At 45.0% G+C, this 17,541-nt stretch overlaps 1 protein-coding gene across 8 annotated transcripts in view; it reads left to right on the top strand.

Annotated features, from left to right (window-relative positions):
* Positions 1-5,018: 5,018 nt before the first annotated feature.
* Positions 5,019-17,541, top strand: part of TRMT10B (tRNA methyltransferase 10B) — a 25,059-nt gene continuing 12,536 nt past the window's right edge. The window contains exons 1-5 of one of the 8 annotated variants that reach the window (XM_063609027.1): positions 5,019-5,083; positions 11,171-11,373; positions 11,845-11,953; positions 12,870-12,994; positions 17,297-17,449. In XM_063609027.1, coding sequence (XP_063465097.1) covers positions 11,188-11,373; positions 11,845-11,953; positions 12,870-12,994; positions 17,297-17,449 — 573 coding nt within the window. In that variant the 5' untranslated portion in view covers positions 5,019-5,083; positions 11,171-11,187. Of the gene's footprint in view, positions 5,084-6,610; positions 11,374-11,844; positions 11,954-12,869; positions 12,995-17,296; positions 17,450-17,541 lie in introns of those variants that run through there. The other 7 variants (XM_063609026.1, XM_063609028.1, XM_055293648.2 and 4 more) reach the window with 7 other exon arrangements.

The raw sequence follows: 17,541 nt of genomic DNA, 5'->3' as shown, positions 1-17,541 counted from the left end.
TTCATTTAATGAGAGTCTAATGTGTGGCAGATGTCTTATTTAGATACCTTGAATGCATTTTTCTAATACAGCCAACACCCTAGAGATTGTTGAATACTACATATTCAGCATTATTGTGAAGAATAAATAATCATGGAAGGCAGAAAGAAGACTGAAGCTTCCAGCTCAGAACTCAATAAATGTTTATTTCCTTTTTCTTTGCTTCTCCTCCCCTCAAATTCATTAACTGTCTTGAGTTGCTACTGTATGGAGCTGCTATTTTTCTCTACAGTTCCCATGAGGAGAACTAAGTCCCAAAAGTGCTGGGAAACCCTTGACTGTTTGTTGAAAAGCTAAAGAAGCAGGGGAAATTGCACTGTTTGGCACTTTCTTTGAGTCATGCGGCCTCCAATATGAGATAGGCAGAATAGGGACTTGCTACCCTGAAATGCAAGAGTCAATTGTTTAGTGACTAAGAAACGATGGGACATTTACACCCTTCCTTCTTTTTCCCACCCACCATCACATTGGCTGATTCATTTCTTTCAACAAACACTCATGGGTTGCCCATGCCAGGTGATGCCTGATGCAGCATTATGAATGTGAATAATTGGGGAAGAATCTTACTATATTTGGAAAAGCTCCTGAGAGAGATTAGGTGACACGCGAAGATAGGGGCTTACAACACAAGGCACGGTTTACTCAGGGCCTCCAAAGAGAACAGATAAGCTGCTGTGAGGGGTCTAAGGAGAGAGAAGTCATTTTGGAGTGAGGGGCAGAGTAGTAATCAGGGAAAGCTTCCTGCAGAAATCAGCATTAATTAAAACTAGCGTGTCAAGAAGTATTTATTAGCTACTGTGTGTCAGGTCCTGGATCTGATAGACAGAATTTGGGTATGTCAAGAATGTAGAAAAAAATCATTCATTCATTCTGTCAACAAATATATACTACGCAGTGGCACTGGGAATACAACCACGAACACGGCAGACACAGTCTCCTCAAGGAACTTATAATTGTAGGAAAGACACAGGAAAAAAAAATCCATTACTGACTGAGAGGTGATACAAACAAAAAAAGATGCCAAGACAGGGATAGAATGAACCAATTTTGCCAGAGTGGTCGTCAGGAAAGGCCTTTCTGAAGAGGGAAGGCTGAAGCTGGGGCCTAAAGTATAAGAAGCCAGCCATGGAAAAGTGAGAGGAAAGGGAATAGTATCTGCAAAGGCTCACAGTGTGTTTGAAGCATTTCAGGATCAGCACGACTGGAACATAGCAAGCTGGAGGAAGAGTGATAGGAGGTGAAGCTGGGAGGGGCATGCAGGAGCTGGGTTGTATAATACAAGACCTCGGGCAGGGGGTTAGATTTTACATCAGGAGAGACACATAATCATATGGCAAACAGATGGAGCGGGGATTGGGGAAAGCAATGAGGCCAGCTAGAAGGTCTTTTCCTTCCACTGGAAAGTGGCTATGAGCTTATTCACAGGCAAAGGACACAAGAGCGGTGGCAGGGAGTGGGAGAAAGTTTTCAGTATGGCTCAGCATGAGACGCAGGGACTGGCAGGTGTGGTGTCAGCTAAAACCTGAAGGCGTCATTGAAGATCATTTAAGCCACGGTGCAAGCCCCACTGGGGCATTTCAGCAGACATTCGGAAGCCAGGGCCATCTCTGAGCAGAGCAGAGATGTTAAAGCTGGGCTTTAGAAAAAGCCTTATGGGAGGGCCGGGCGCGTTGGCTCACACCTGTAACCCCAGCACTTTGGGAGGCCGAGGCGCGCGGATCACGAGGTCAGGAGATCGAGACCATCCTGGCTAACACGGTGAAACCCTGTCTAAAAAAAAAATACAAAAATTAGCCGGGCACGGTGGTGGCCTGTAGTCCCAGCTACTCGGGAGGCTGAGGCAGGAGAATGGCATGAACCCAGGAGGCAGAGCTTGCAGTGAGCCGAGATTGCGCCACTGCACTCCAGCCTGGGCGACAGAGCAAGACTCCGTCTCAAAAAAAAAAAAAAGAAAAAGAAAAAGCCTTATGGGGCGGGGAGTTAGTGGGGTGGGAATGAATGTTTACTGTTAGTATTTTAAAATCACAGCTGGGCACGGTGGCTCACACCTGTAATCCCAGCAATTTGAGAGGCCGAGGCAAGCAAATCGCTGGAGCCCAGGAGTTCAAGACCAGCCTGGGCAACATGGTGAAGCCCCGTCTCTATTTTATTTTTTTTTTAAGAAAAAGAAAAAATTAGTAAAAAAAAAAAAAAAAATCGTCCTGGAAGCTGATAACAGATGGATTGGAGCATGGATTGGGGATAGGTGGTAGGTGCTGGAGGAGCTGTGGAAAGAAAAGTCCAGAGGGGGAACTGTTGGGCCAAGGAGGAATCCAACCAGGCTGTAGTTTCTTGAACGGGAGATATTTCGGGCTCATTCAGGTTGGAGTCTCTCTGAATGGGTGAGACCCCTAGGACTGCAGGAGTGAAGGAAGAGTGGCTGATAAAGAGGCCAAGGCTTGGGCAAGCCGCTTCGTGTCTTTGATGGAGGAAGAAGAGTGCCCAGGGACTAGAATCATCCTGGTCAAAGTCCTGACATCGCTGTTGTAGGCCGGGGCAGTGGAGAGGGAGGTTGTGTACTCAGGAAAGGGTTGTGTCAGCTCGAGGGCTCTGCTGGCTGTAGCAAAGCCTGGGGAAGGGCAAGGCTGTGGGATGCTGGGCCGTCCGAATTTGGTTTCACCTGTTAACGAAGGGGAAAAAAAGTGCTAGACTCAGTTAATCTCTTCAGAATTGGGAGGGCCTGGGAGGGGAAAGATCTAGTTAGGTTAATAGAGATTTTTTTACAGATGCAAATCCCTCCCGCACCCTCAACACAAAACCGCTTTGCAGGGGCCATTTCAAATTATGGCAACGAAACATATTTTGGGGTAAAAGTTTTTTCTTTTTTTTTTTCTGTCATGTTGAGAGGTGACAGCGTGATGGCAGCCCTCGCTTGCTCTTGGTGCCTCCTCAGCCTTGGCGCCCACTCTGGCCACGCTTGAGGAGCCCTTCAGCCTGCCGCTGCACTGTGGGAGGCCCCTTCCTGGGATGGCCGAGGCCGGAGCCGGCTCCCTCAGCCTGCCGGGAGGTGTGGAGGGAGAGGCACGGCGGGGAACCGGGGCTGCTCGCACGACGCCTGCGGGCCAGCTAGAGTTCTGGGGGGCGTGGGCTTGGCAGGCCCTGCACTCGGAGTGGCCGGCTGGCCCCGCTGGCCCCAGGCAGTCAGGGGCTTAGCACCGGGGCCAGCAGCTGCGGAGGGTGCGCCGAGTCCCCCAGCAGTGCCGGCCCACCGGCGCTGCGCTCGATTTCTCGCCGGGCCTTAGCTGCCTCCCTACGGGGCAGGGCTTGGGACCTGCAGCCCGCCATGCCTGAGCCTTCCCCCCTACCCCCACCCCCACCCCCACCGTGGGCTCCTGCGCGGCCCGAGCCTCCCAGATGAGCGCTGCCCCCTGCTGCACGGCACCCGGTCCCATCGACCACCCAAGGGCTGAGGAGTGTGGGCTCACAGCAGGGGACTGGCAGGCAGCTCCACCTGCAGCCTCAGTGCCGGATCCACTGGGTGAAGCCAGCTGGGCTCCTGAGTCTGGTGGGGACTTGGAGAACCTTTATGTCTAGCTAAGGGATTGTAAATACACCAATCAGCACTCTGTATCTAGCTCAAGGTTTGTAAATGCACCAATCAGCACTCTGTGTCTAGCTAATCTGGTGGGGACTTGGAGAATCTTTATATCTAGCTAAGGGATTGTGAATGCACCAATGGGCACTCTGTATCTAGCTCAAGGTTTGCAAATGCACCCATCAGCACTCTGTGTCTTGCTCAGGGTTTGTAAATACACCAATCAACACTCTGTCTAGCTAATCTAGTGGGGAGGTGGATAACTTTTGTGCCTAGCTCAGGGATTGTAAACGCACCAATCAGCACCCTGTCAAAACGGACCAATCAACTCTCTGTAAAACAGACCAATCGGCTCTCTGTAAAATGGGCCAATCAGCAGGATGCGGGTGGGGCCACATAGGAGTATAAAAGCAGGCTGCCCCCCCCCCCCCCCCCCCCCCCCCCCCCAGCTAGCAGGTGCAAATAGCGGGGCGGGTCTCTTTCTTGGTGTGGGGACTGTGTTCTTTTGCTCTTTGTTCTTTGAAGTAAATCTTGCTGGTGGTCACTCTTTGGGTCCACGCTGCCTTTGTGAGCTATAACACTCGCCGCTGAAGGTCTGCAGCGTCTCTCCTGAGGCCGGTGAGACCATGAACCCACTGGGAGAAACGAACAACTCCGGGTGCGCCACCTTAAGAGCTGTAACACTCACCGCCAAGGTCTGCAGCTTCATTCCTGAAGCCGGGGAGACCGCGAACCCACCAGAAGGAAGAAACTCCGAACACATCTGAGCATCAGAAGGAACAAACTTCGGACATGCCGCCTCTAAGAACTGTAACGCTTGCCGCGACTGTCTGCGGCTTCGTTCTTGAAGTCAGTGAAACCAAGAACCCGCCAATTCCGGACACAATGTGATGTCAGGTTGGAATCTGATATCTTACTGCTATAAAGATTCTGTTCTGTCAGTCCCAGTTGGGCCTAAACTCCGAAAGGGACGGGATATAACATCAGTGCATGTCTAATCGCCCCGCCCTGGCTCTCCCTGCTCCACTCCCGCTTCCCATGATGGCAGTAACTAGTTTCTAAGGTTTTTTTTGGAATCTTGGCCGCGAGGGAGGTCCCTTCAGTCGAGTACGGGGCTTAGAATTTTTTGTTTCACACACCCCAGTTTGGCAATGTTCAGCACTTGACAACAGAGTATCTGCAGGAGCCCTGTGAAGTTGGCAAAGGGTTGGGGTGGTAATAGCCGTCTAATAGACGGGGAGACGGGGGCTCAGAGAAGGTGGGCAACCACCACAGCAGGACGCAGCTCCCTAGCGCCAGGGCTGGGAGTAGAACCCGCAGCCTCAGCTCCGGCCCGGCCCCACGAGCAGCCTGCAGGTGAAAAACTACAATTTCCAGAATGCCATTCGGACCAGGGTTAGGAAGCGGAAGCGAGGCCGGAGGCGGAATCCGATGCGCGCCGCCGCCGCCGCGTGGGGGTGAGGGGATCAGGTACGCCGTCCGCTGGTTAAGGGGGCTAGCTAGGGGCTGCGGGGTCCGTACTGGGACGGCCGCTTCCCTCGCGGGTGGGGCGGACTTTGAGAAAGCAGCGTTTAGCAGTCATGTGGCCTGTGGTACTCCACCTGCCTGGTGCTTTCCCTTCCTGCTTCCACTCGCACGCTCAGCCTGTGCGCCGGGAGGAGCCTGCAGGCGGGGTGCTCTCGGGCTGGATTCGATGTGCCATCATTTAGTGGCAGTGTAGGTGCCCGTCAGGTGGGTCTTGGGCTAGCAAAGGTCTGAGGCCTCTGCCAACCTATGGTGGGGATGTGGAGTGGAGGATTTATGAACTTAGCAAGTATTTATTGAGCATCTATAAGCAAACAACACTTGCCTACATTGAAGGGATGGAGGAGGTTCCGACAATAAATAAGTAAAATAGGTTATGTTGGATAGTACAAATCTGAATGAGGGGAGGAAGATAGTCTGTGTCTTAGTGAAGAGCATTGAGGGTAAAGAGAACGGCGAATGCAAAGGCCCTGAAGGGTATGTTTGAGGAACAGCAAATAGACCACAGTGCAGAGGAAGCTAGAAGGTAGACCTTAATGATCTGCATAGGTCATTGTATGGATTTGGGCTATTTACTGTCAGTGAAATGGAGAGTACTGCAGGGTTCTAAGCAGAAGAGCGGTGGTTATCAAACACTTAGGATGCTCACAGGCTCGGTACTAAGGGTGTACAGGTCAATTCTTCCAATTCTTCCCTGGGTTTATAATCTAGTGGGGAAACAGGTAGACAGCTGTCATGCAAGGCTGGGTCAGATAATTGGAGCCCCATGAAAGCAGGACGAATGTCATCCCCAAGTCCCCAGGATGTAGTTATGTCAGGTGCTTAGTAACTTTGTTGAACGAAAGTAATGAATAGTCCCAATATTCAGCATCGGACCCATAATGGAGGCTCAGAAAAGATGTCGAATGAAGAAACGAAAAATAAATTAAATCCCACTTCTTGATACTGTTACAGTGGCAATTAAGTTTGAACCTGAATGTGAGAGGGGGACAAACATTCAAACCAGAGCAGCAGTCAAATTCATACAGATAGGAAATAAAAGGTGCTGCCAGGATTGGGGAATGGAGAGTTAATTAAAGGTCACAGGGCCGGGTGTGGTGGCTCACGCCTGTAATCCCAGCACTTTGGGAGGCCCAGACAGGTGGGTCAGAAGGTCAGGAGATCGAGACCATCCTGGCTAACACGGTGAAACTCCGTCTCTACTAAAAATACAAAAAAAGTCTAGCCGGGCACGGCGGCGGGCCCCTGTAGTCCCAGCTACTCGGGAGGCTAAGGCAGGAGAATGCGTGGACCTGGGAGGCAGAGCTTGCAGTGAGTTGAGATCGCGCCACTGCACTCCAGCCTGGGCGACAGAGCAAGACTCCGTCTTAAAAAAAAAAAAAAAAAAAAAGTTTAGGAAGATAAGCTCTGGAGATGGACGGTGGTGATGGTGGCAAACAATGTGGATGCCCTTAGGTGTGTTTTTAACTGCACATTTACAAATGGTTAAAATGGTAGTTCCTATGTCAAAAAAAAAATGCTAAATCTGGGCATAGATAATGTCCCACACAGATTGAGCAGATCCCCGCTTCGGTGATGTCCAGCTTCACGTTTGCTTTCTGAGGATCCCTACGTGGCAATCAACTAATCAGTATTTATTGAGCTTCCATTCTGTGCCAGGCCTTATGCCAGTCAACAAAGATACAAAAGAGGTGGGCCCCGCCTTCAGGAGTGTTAGCTTGTTCTGTTACTCTTCTGGTGGTGGTTGGAGTTGTTTTTATTTGATTTTCAAGATTATTGCATCCCAAGTTCCTGGTTTAAGAAATATTTTCAGGGACTGTAGAGATTTGGAGAAGCATGAGGTAAAAGGAGGGGAAAAGAAAGGGAGTGGGAGTGGTGGCGGTAAACTTCAGTTCAATTCAACAAAAAATAAACACTGCTGTTTTCAAGGTTCTATACTGTGAACTCTTCAGTGTTTAGGTAAATGTAGGTATAAGCCCTCCTACAAAGGAATTCAGTTTGATAGAGAAAATACCAGCACAGACTTTCCAATTTTTGAAAACAACAGTGGAAGTCTGTAGCTCCTAGGATCTCCTGTCCTAGATCTCTTTTCTCCTCCTTAGCCAGACTACCTCCAAAGAGATCTCTAGATCCATTGCCTCCCAGTCATTCCCCAACAGGCCCCGGCATACAGTAGGGGCACACAGTAGGAGCTCGGTGGAATGTTCATTAACTAATGAATGGTCATCACAGGTAAAAATACAAAATGCTATGAAGTTTAAAGGAGGAAGAGATCACATGGCTATTAACTTGCATTTATTTAACAAATTGGTGTTGGTTTTCTCACCCTAATACAATGAAGTTGTCAGTTAAAGATTAGTTTATCTTAATGTTTTCATTTGTTATTTTCTGAATGCCTATATGCAGGAAAATGCAGATGACTCTGATGGTTGGTATAACAAAGTCTTCATTCATCTAAAAGAACTGTCATAACAGGGGTCTAGATATCTTTTGTTAAAAAATATATGGGCTGGGTGCGGTGGCTCACTCCTGTAATCCCAGCACTTTGGGAGGCTGAGGTGGGTGGATCACTTGGGTCAGGAGTTTGAGACCAGCCTGGCCAACTTGGCGAAACCTGGTCTCTATTAAAAATACGAAAAAATTAGTGTGGTGTGGTGGTGCGTGCCTGTAGACCCAGCTACTTGGGAGGTTGAGGCATGAGAATCGTTTGAACCTGGGTGGTGGAGGTTGCAATGAGTTGAGATCATGCCACTGCACTCCAGCCTGGGTGACAGAGCAAGACTCTTATCTCCAAAAAAAAAAAAAAAATCTATATATATACATATACAGGTGTGAGGTGTCTCTCACCTCTACCCACTGATTGGGAAGCTGAGGTGGGAGGATGGCCTCAGGCCAGGAGTTCGATACTGGCCTGGGCAACATAGCAAGACCTAGCTCTTAACTTTTTTTTTTTCTTTCTGTAATCAACTTCACTGTTCATTAATGTGGAGTGCTTCTGAAATGTTTAAGAACAGCTTGGATTTTTTGTTTCGTCTTTGAAACAGGGTTTGCTGTGTCACCCAGGTTGAAGTGCAATGGCACAATCAGCTCACTGCAGCCTTGATCTGGGTTCAAGCGATCTTCTGGCTTCAGCTGCCCAAGTAGCTGGGACTACAGGTGTGCATCATCATGCTCATCTAATTTTTTGTGGAGATGGGGTCTCACTTTGTTCCCCAGGCTGGTCTCGAAACCCTAGGCTCAATTGATCCTCCCTCCTCAGCCTCCCAAAGTGCTGCGATTACAGGCATGAGCTTCTGCGCCCAGCCAGCTTGGTATTTTCCTCATTTCTCTGGAAATACACATGAAATTTTATGCATGCCACTAATTCTTTGTGATAGTCTGTATGTAAATACATTTGAAAATTTGTACTGGATTTTAAAGGATTTCTAAGCAGAAATAAACTTTAGCCTAGGCAGACAAATGGACACAAATTTCAAATCTATAATTTTGAAAATCTAGAAGGTAATTTACTTGGTCATCTTCAGGAATATATTTGTTGGTCACATGTTCACATGATAAGTCATGAATAACCAAAACTGCTCAGAAGATTTACCTTCTAATAACTGTAAGAACAACACTGAAGGGGTTTTGAATAGTAGTTAACAGCAAGTATTTCATGAGTGCTTGTTTTATGTCAGTAAGTGAAAGGTATCTAATTCTTGCAGCAATACTGTGAGGTCGTTTTATCCCGTTTCGTGGAGAGACTCTATGGCAGAGACTTAAATCCTCTAGCTATTGTCGCATTACTCACAGGTGGCAAGCTAGGAAGTGTGTCTGAATTCTAAGAATGCTATTTTCCCACTTAAACCTATTTAAGTGTGTCTAAACTGAAAACAACTAAAGTTTGGCCCAATTTTGAGCATTTGATGGAGTACAAGAAATTCATTAAACTGTACCCTTAAAATCTTTGCCAAAAAAATGTAAAGATCAAGGTAACTTGATCTCAAAAAAAATTTCAAAATCAAGGTAACTAATGAAGAATTAAAAATAATAGGCCAGGTGCGGTGGCTCACACATGTAATCCCAGCACTTTGGGACGCTGAGGTGGGCGGATCACCTGAGGTCAGGAATTCAAGACCAGGCTGGCTAACATGGTGAAACCCCGTCTCTACTAAAAATACAAAAATTAGCTGGGCCTGGTGGCTGGCGCCTGTAATCCCACTACTGGGGAGGCTGAAGCAGGAGAATTGCTTGAACCTGGGAGGCAGAGGTTGCAGTGAGCTGAGATTGCAACACTGCACTCCAGCCTGGGCGACAGTGTGAGACTCCATCTCAAAATAAGTAATTTAAATAGGGGTTGAGTGGGTGCAATGGCTCACACCTGTAACTCCAACACTTTGGGAGGCTGAGGTGGGAGCCCAGGAGTTGGAGACTAGCCTGGGCAACATAGGGAGACCCCCATCTCTATAGAAAATTTAAAAATTAGCCAAGCATGGTGATGCATGCCTATAGTCCTAGCTACATGGGAGGCTGAGGCGGGAGGATTGCTTGAGCAGGTTGAGGCTGTAGTGAACCATGATTGTGCCACTGCACTCAAGCTTGGGTAACAGTGAGACCCTGTCTCAAAAATAGTAATGATACGGACTGATTTAAGCGATTTGAATTCATAGGGAGTCAATACACTCAAAGCTGATGAATCATGAAATAATGATGTAAGCATAGGATTTCAGTTTAAGGAGTTAATTACCAAAAGAATGAAAAACAACTGGTTAACAAGGGTTGCCACTAGAGGTGGAAGGGATAGGAGTGTGGATTGTTACTTTTCATTATAAACAGGTTTTTTTTTTTTTTTTTTTTTTAACCATATACATGAATCATACTACGTAGACTTAACACTTTTTAAGATATATTTTTCATAAAAGTGGTTGTGTGACTACACTCAGAGGACCAGCCATAGGTAATGGTCACATCATTCGTGTTTTATGACACTTGACCATTGACTAAAGCATTTCTGACTCATATCGTTCTGATTTTGAACTCCACTTTGAAATTATGACATCATTTGTTAAGTGTTCTGTAAGAGTGCTTGTCCATAGTTTTCAACCTCAGCACTTCTGAGGGATATTAAACATTTTCAGTGGTGACTGTGGCTTTCTACTGCAGTGGTACTCAGTTAACTGAGTTGGAGGGAATACATAGTTTAAAAAAACTAAGTCTGATACATACCAACAACCTAAAAGAATTCTTGGTTTCATGTCACTCTACTATATATTTTGATTCATTCTCCCAGGATGTCTCTAGTATAGTACCTTACTTAGAGTAGGTATTCAATAAATTGCTAAAGGAACGATTTTGAAAATAAACTGGTTGAAACATAATGGTGGAGGTTAAGTGGCTTTTGCAATCTCTGTCTTACCCTCAAATCATATAATGCATTTTAAAGTACACAATAAATAACTTGGTTATCTGTGTCACTGCAGCAATGGATAATCATTGATTGCTTGGAGATGTCAGGTGTTGTGCATGTCCTCTAACAAGTGTTATCTGGGGCCCGGCGCAGTGGCTCATGCCTGTAATCCCCGCACTTTGGGGGGCCGAGATGGGTAGATCACTTGAGGTCAGGAGTCCAAGACCAGCCTGGCCAACATGGTGAAACCCCATCTCTACTAAAAATAGAAAAATTCGCCGGGCTTGGTGGCAGATGCCTGTAATCCCAGCTACTCAGGAGGCTGAGGCAGAAGAATCACTGGAACTCAGGAGGCAGAGGTTGCAGTGAGCCGAGATCACACCATTGTACTCTAGCCCGAGTAACGAGCAAAACTCTGTCTCAAAACAAACAAAAACTTCCTTACTGCTGAACTGTTTCTCTACTGAATCATTTATCTGGAAGACACATGCTTTTCTCAGTCCAGTAAATCTGGTTCAGTATTTTACACACTTCTGATCTTTCAGTAACACAATAACACTTTGGCATTTGGATGTAGGGAGATACTTATGTTAGTGAAATAATGTAATAGCTCACATAATTGTGCCTTCTTCCCGTCTGGTTGAAAGGACAGAGGACTAAGCCCATGGACTGGAAATTGGAAGGGAGTACTCAGAAAGTAGAGTCACCTGTGCTGCAGGGGCAAGAAGGCATCCTAGAGGAGACAGGTGAAGATGGACTTCCTGAAGGCTTCCAGCTTCTGCAGATCGATGCAGAAGGCGAGTGCCAGGAGGGAGAGACCCTGGCCACAGGCAGTACGGCATGGTGCTCGGTGAGTGCGTGAATTGCCTGGCCATAGGCCTTCAATGATGGAATGTCTCAGACACCCCTGTTTTAAAGATGAATACTGGTAGTGAAAAGAGAGACTGGGAATGAGTTTTGTGTATTCTAAGTGATGAATTAATTTTCTGTTAACTGGTTTGAAGTTTTAGTTTCATTTGAGTCACAGGAAAAGTAAAGTTCAAAAGGAATGTTTGATACGCCTCTGAAGGGTCAGGAAATCTAAACTCCAGGCCCTGTCACTAATGAATTTTCTGTGATCTTGACCAGGTCATGTCTCTTTTTCTGGGGCTCTGTTTTCTCTAAACACGATCCAGTCTAGGTTTGTTTTTAAGAGTAATTTCCTTTTTCTCTCCAAACTTTATATATAAATGAGAAAAAATAAGCAAATGTTTCTAATGTTCATTTTCTTTTTTGGTGCTTATGAAGTTCTCAAACAATTTTGTTTTCTGGATAATATAAGAAAAATATCCAGAGAAAACAGAGACACTGGGAAAAGATAGTTGCAGCAAAGAAGAGCAAAAGAAAGCAAGAAAAAGAACGAAGAAAAGCCAATCGTGCAGAAAATCCAGGTGACAATAAATGAGACTGTTGGTATAATCATATTTATTTTTTAGCAAACGTGTCTGCATGTTCCAAGAAGAGTAGGAATTTTGTATAAGTAAAAAGAAGCATCTGGGATGTGGGACACACTGTCCTATTTTCTTGGGAATCAAAACATCAAAGAAAGCAAAATTTGTAGCTGGGCACGGTGGCTCACACCTGTAATCTCAGCACTTTGGGAGGCCAAGGTGGGTGGATTTGCGAGGTCAGGAGATCGAGACCGTCCTGGCTAACACGGTGAAACCCCATCTCTACTAAAAATACAAAACAAACAAACAAAAAGCCGGGTGTGGTGGCACGCACCTGTAGTCCCAGCTACTTGGGAGGCTGAGGCAGGAGAATCGCAAACCTGGGAGGTGGAGGTTGCAGTGAGCCGAGATTGAGCCACTGCACTCCAGAGCCTGGGCAACAGAGTGAGACTCTCTCTAAAAAAAAAAATTTAAGGCTGCTTTTCAAATATAAGCTATCTAACGTGTTTAGAAGGAGTGATACCAGCAACAGCTAATATTTATTCAGTATTCTGTGCTAGGTTCAGTTCTAAGAATTTTACATGGATTACCTCAATAGAGAGGAGCTGTTATTATCATTCCCATTTTGTAGGTGAGGAGACTGAGGCTTAGAGAAATTAAGTAACATAATTATGCCCAAGATAATTTAGCTAATCAATGAACAAACAACTTGGATTTAAACCCTGCTGTGTGCTCCAGAGCTTATACTCCTCACCACTCTATGTGTAAATCTTCTAATGAATGAATACCTTACACCAGTATCAAGTTTCTCTTTATATGCAAAATAAATACTCACCTGGCTAAGCAGATTTGTTTCTTATATAATATTATTCCTCTGGTTTTCCACTTTTATTTCTTTCTGATATTTCTGCTTTAGGCATTTGCCCCCAGCACAGCAAACGTTTCCTGAGAGCTCTAACCAAAGACAAACTTTTGGAAGCCAAACACTCAGGACCAAGACTATGTATCGATTTGAGTATGACCCACCACATGTCAAAGAAGGTAGAACATCTATTAAGCCTGGAATTCCTGCTTGCATGAAGGAGGCCCAGAAGGGTACAGCTTTCACGAAGAATATGGCCAACTCCAGCTTCTGGGATTCCTTAGTAAACTAGTAAAGTGTTTGATTTTCTATACTGGGTTACTAAGTTCCAAGGTGGCTGTTGTAAAGAACCTGGAAGCGAATATATATAGTTTGGTTTAGTTTGTAAATTTTTACCTTCTGTTTTAAGCCCAACATCTTTGCCTTTCTGTTCATGATGTCCTCAGTCTGGATGGAACCTTTCAGGTTCAGTTTTCCAGACACTAAATCTTTCAGAAGAGGGATATTTGCCTGGTAGCATGTTGTGGGAAGATTACCTGGTGGAAGAACTTTTTGTAATGTGTGTGTTTTTTGTTTTTGTTTTTTTGAGATGGAGTCTTGCTTTTGTCACCCAGGCTGGAGTACAATGGCACAATCTCAGCTCACTGCAACCTCTGCTTCCTGGGTTCAAGCAATTCTTCTGCCTCAGCCTTCTGAGCAGCTGGGATTACAGGCGCCCACCACCACGCCCAACTAATATATATATATTTTTTGAGACAGAGTCTCACTCTGTTGCCTGGGCTGGAGTGCAGTGGCGCAATCTTGGCTTACTGCAAGCTCCGCCTCCCAGGTTCACACCATTCTTGTGCCTCAGCCTCCCACGTACCTGGGACTACAGGCTCCTGCCACCATGCCCAGCTAAGTTTTTGTTATTTTTAGTAGAGATGGGGTTTCACCATGTTAGCCAGGATGGTCTCGATCTCCTGACCTTGTGAGCTACGGCGCCTGGCACGCCCGGCTAATTTTTTTGTATTTTTAGTAGAGACGGGGTTTTGCCATGTTGGCCAGGCTGTTCTCAAACTCCTGACCTCAGGTGATCCGCCTGCCTCGGCCTCCCAAAGTGCTGCGATTACAGGCGTGAGCTACCGTGCCCAGCCTCAATGTATGTGTTTTAATTGATGCTCATTCACCCCATTGATGAGGGAGGGATTCCCACACTAGAGTTCTGGGAATGGCAGAATGCATGACACCTGACACTGGACAGATGAGATTCACAGCAGTTCATGAGTCCCATATACTTACAGCCCAGGGGAGGAAGATACGGTATACCACACAGGGCCACATGGGGACTGTAATCAAGAACAGAATGAACAACAAGGGGCTGTGTGAGGTGGGCTTTGTAGTATCCAGGGGTTGAGGTGCCCCCTGGTTACTACAGGAGGATGTGATTGGCTTGTTTGGAGAATTCCATGGGCTGGCAGGGAACCAAAACTCCTTAGGGATAAACAGACTATGCCTTGGACCCTTGATAAAAGGGATTTTTAAAAAAATTATTATACTTTGTTTTAGGGTACATGTGCACAACGTGCAGGTTTGTTACATATGTATACGTGTGCCATGTTGGTGTGCTGCACCCATTAACTTGTCGTTTAGCATTAGGTATATCTCCTAATGCTACCCTTCCCCCCTCCCCCCACCCCACAACAGTCCCCGGAGTGTGATGTTCCCCTTCCTGTGTCCATGTGTTCTCATTGTTCAATTCCCACCTATAAGTAAGAACATGTGGTGGTTGGTTTTTTGTCCTTCTGATAGTTTGCTGAGAATGATAGTTTCCAGCTTCATCCATGTCCCTACAAAGGACATGAACTCATCATTTTTATGGCTGCATAGTATTCCATGGTATATATGTGCCAAATTTTCTTAATCCAGTCTATCGTTGTTGGACATTTGGGTTGGTTCCAAGTCTTTGCTATTGTGAATAGTGCCGCAATAAACATACGTGTGCATGTGTCTTTATAGCAGCATGATTTATAATCCTTTGGGTATATACCCAGTAATGGGATGGCTGGGTCAAATGATATTTCTAGTTCTAGATCCCTGAAGAATCGCCACACTGACTTCCACAATGGTTGAACTAGTTTACAGTCTCACCAACAGTGTAAAAGTGTTCCTATTTCTCCACATCCTCTCCAGCACCTATTGTTTCCTGACTTTTTAATGATGGCCATTCTAACTGGTGTGAGACGGTATCTCATTGTGGTTTTGATTTGCATTTCTCTGATGGCCAGTAATGATGAGCATTTTTTCATGTGTTTTTTGGCTGCATAAATGTCTTCTTTTGAGAAGTGTCTGTTTATATCCTTTGCCCACTTTTTGATGGGGTTGTTTGTTTTTTTCTTGTAAATTTGTTTGAGTTCATTGTAGATTCTGGATATTGGCCCTTTGTCAGATGAGTAGGTTGCAAAAATTTTCTCCCGTTCTGTAGGTTGCCTGTTCACTCTGATGGTGGTTTCTTTTCCTGTGCAGAAGCTCTTTAGTTTAATTAGATCCCATTTGTCAATTTTGGCTTTTGTTGCCATTGCTTTTGGTGTTTAGACATGAAGTCCTTGCCCATGCCTATGTCCTGAATAGGACAATGGTAGGGTTTTTATGGTTTTAGGTCTAACATATAAGTCTTTAATCCATCTTGAATTAATTTTTGTATAAGGTGTAAGGAAGGGATCCAGTTTCAGCTTTCTACATATGGCTAGCCAGTTTTCCCAGCACTATTTATTAAATAGGGAATCCTTTCCCCATTGCTTGTTTTTGTCAGGTTTGTCAAAGATCAGATAGTTGTAGATATGTGGCATTATTTCTGAGGGCTCTGTTCTGTTGCATTGGTCTATATCTGTTTTGGTACCAGTACCATACTGTTTTGGTTACTGTAGGATTGTAGTATAGTTTGAAGTCAGGTAGCATGATGCCTCCAGCTTTGTTCTTTCGGCTTAGGATTGACTTGGCAATGCGGGCTCTTTTTTGGTTCCATGTGAACTTTAAAGTAGTTTTTTCCAATTCTGTGAAGAAAGTCCTTGGTAGCTTGATGGGGATGGCCTTGAATCTATAAATTACCTTAGGCAGTATGGCCATTTTCACGATATTGATTCTTCCTACCCACGAGCATGGAATGTTCTTCCATTTGTTTGTATCCTCTTTTATTTCATTGAGCAGTGGTTTGTAGTTCTCCTTGAAGAGGTCCTTCATATCCCTTGTAAGTTGGATTCCTAGGTATTTTATTCTCTTTGAAGCAATTGTGAATGGGAGTTCACTCATGATTTGGCTCTCTGTTATTGGTGTATAAGAATGCTTGTGATTTTTGCACATTGATTTTGTATGAAAAGGATTTTTTTTAAAAGCTAGGAGACCTTATCTACGGGAGCAGAGTTGGGAGGGGAGCTTACTATTAGGCTATTTGAAGTATTCCCAGTTTTGACAGATGTCAAGGCAGTGCATAATATTGGGCCTTAATTTTAGGCCTTATATTGCAGTGTGTAAATTGTAAACTCTCTTTTCAGACATCTATTGTATGTACTAGTGTTGGCATATTTTTCAGATAAGTTAGGAAAACTGCAGATGTGAGGTTCTTACCTGAAACTTCTAACTCTAGCCCTCTGAAAAAGTTAACCAAGAATTCCTTGCTATTAGGCTGGGCACAGTGGCTCCTGCCTATAATCCCAGCATCTTGGGAGGCCAAGGAAAGAGGATCACTTGAGGCCAGGAGTTCGAGACTAGCCTAGGCAATATAGGAAGACCCTGCCTCTAAAAAATTAAAAATTAGCCAGGTATGGTGGCATGTACCTGCAGTCCCAGCTACTCAGGAGGCTGAGGTAGGAGGATCACTTGAGCCCAGGAATTCGAGGCTGTGGTGAGCTATGATTGTACCACTGCACTCCAGCCTGAGTAACAGAGCCAGACCCTGTCTCAAAAAAACAAACAAAAATCCGTATTGTTGAATTAAGATAGCAGATTAAATCAAACCCAGTCTTTTTCTCCTACCCAACAAATCAAGCCAAATGGTGAAATTGCTTTTATATAGGAGCACTGTCTGTGATTCAGGGTAAAAAGTTAAAACTTCCAACCCTATTGCATCTCCTGAAGTTAGGAAGAAGGCACCAAATTTATTTGATGTTATATAAACATTTCTGAATATTAATGAAACCTTTAATAAATAGTATTACATAAGATTTTAGATAAAAGCTACAATAAGAATTTCATATATTAAACATTTAACAGCAGGGCCAGCAGGAGGGCAAATTCTGTTTTCCACTACCTCACTGTTTCCGGACTCGTATCATTATCTTTTGTCTGTAAGGTGTGATGCCATAAGGTATAATACATGCACACATGTACTCCTAGTACATGGGGTTTTCTGGAGTAGCGTTCAGTGAACTTACTGTAGTCATTTCTTGATAGCTAATTTAGAGTGAGTTGGCATGTTTTTGCCCTGAGTTCTTATTTCTTTGAAGGAATTAAGTAGACTGGCTGGACAGATTCGAAGGTTGTATGGTTCAAACAAAAAAGCTGACAGGCCATTTTGGATCTGCCTCACTGGATTCACAACAGACAGTCCCCTTTATGAAGAGTGTGTGAGGATGAATGATGGATTTTCTAGTTACCTGGTAAGTCTCTTTTTGCATATTATTTGAATTGTCATCTGAAAAGTTATTGTGGGTAATAGTAATTTTTTTTTTACTTTTTCATATAGATGTAC

This window comes from Symphalangus syndactylus, chromosome 9, assembly GCF_028878055.3.
Source record: "Symphalangus syndactylus isolate Jambi chromosome 9, NHGRI_mSymSyn1-v2.1_pri, whole genome shotgun sequence".
Taxonomy (NCBI): Eukaryota; Metazoa; Chordata; class Mammalia; order Primates; family Hylobatidae; genus Symphalangus; species Symphalangus syndactylus.
This window is presented reverse-complemented; position numbering and strand designations above follow the sequence as displayed.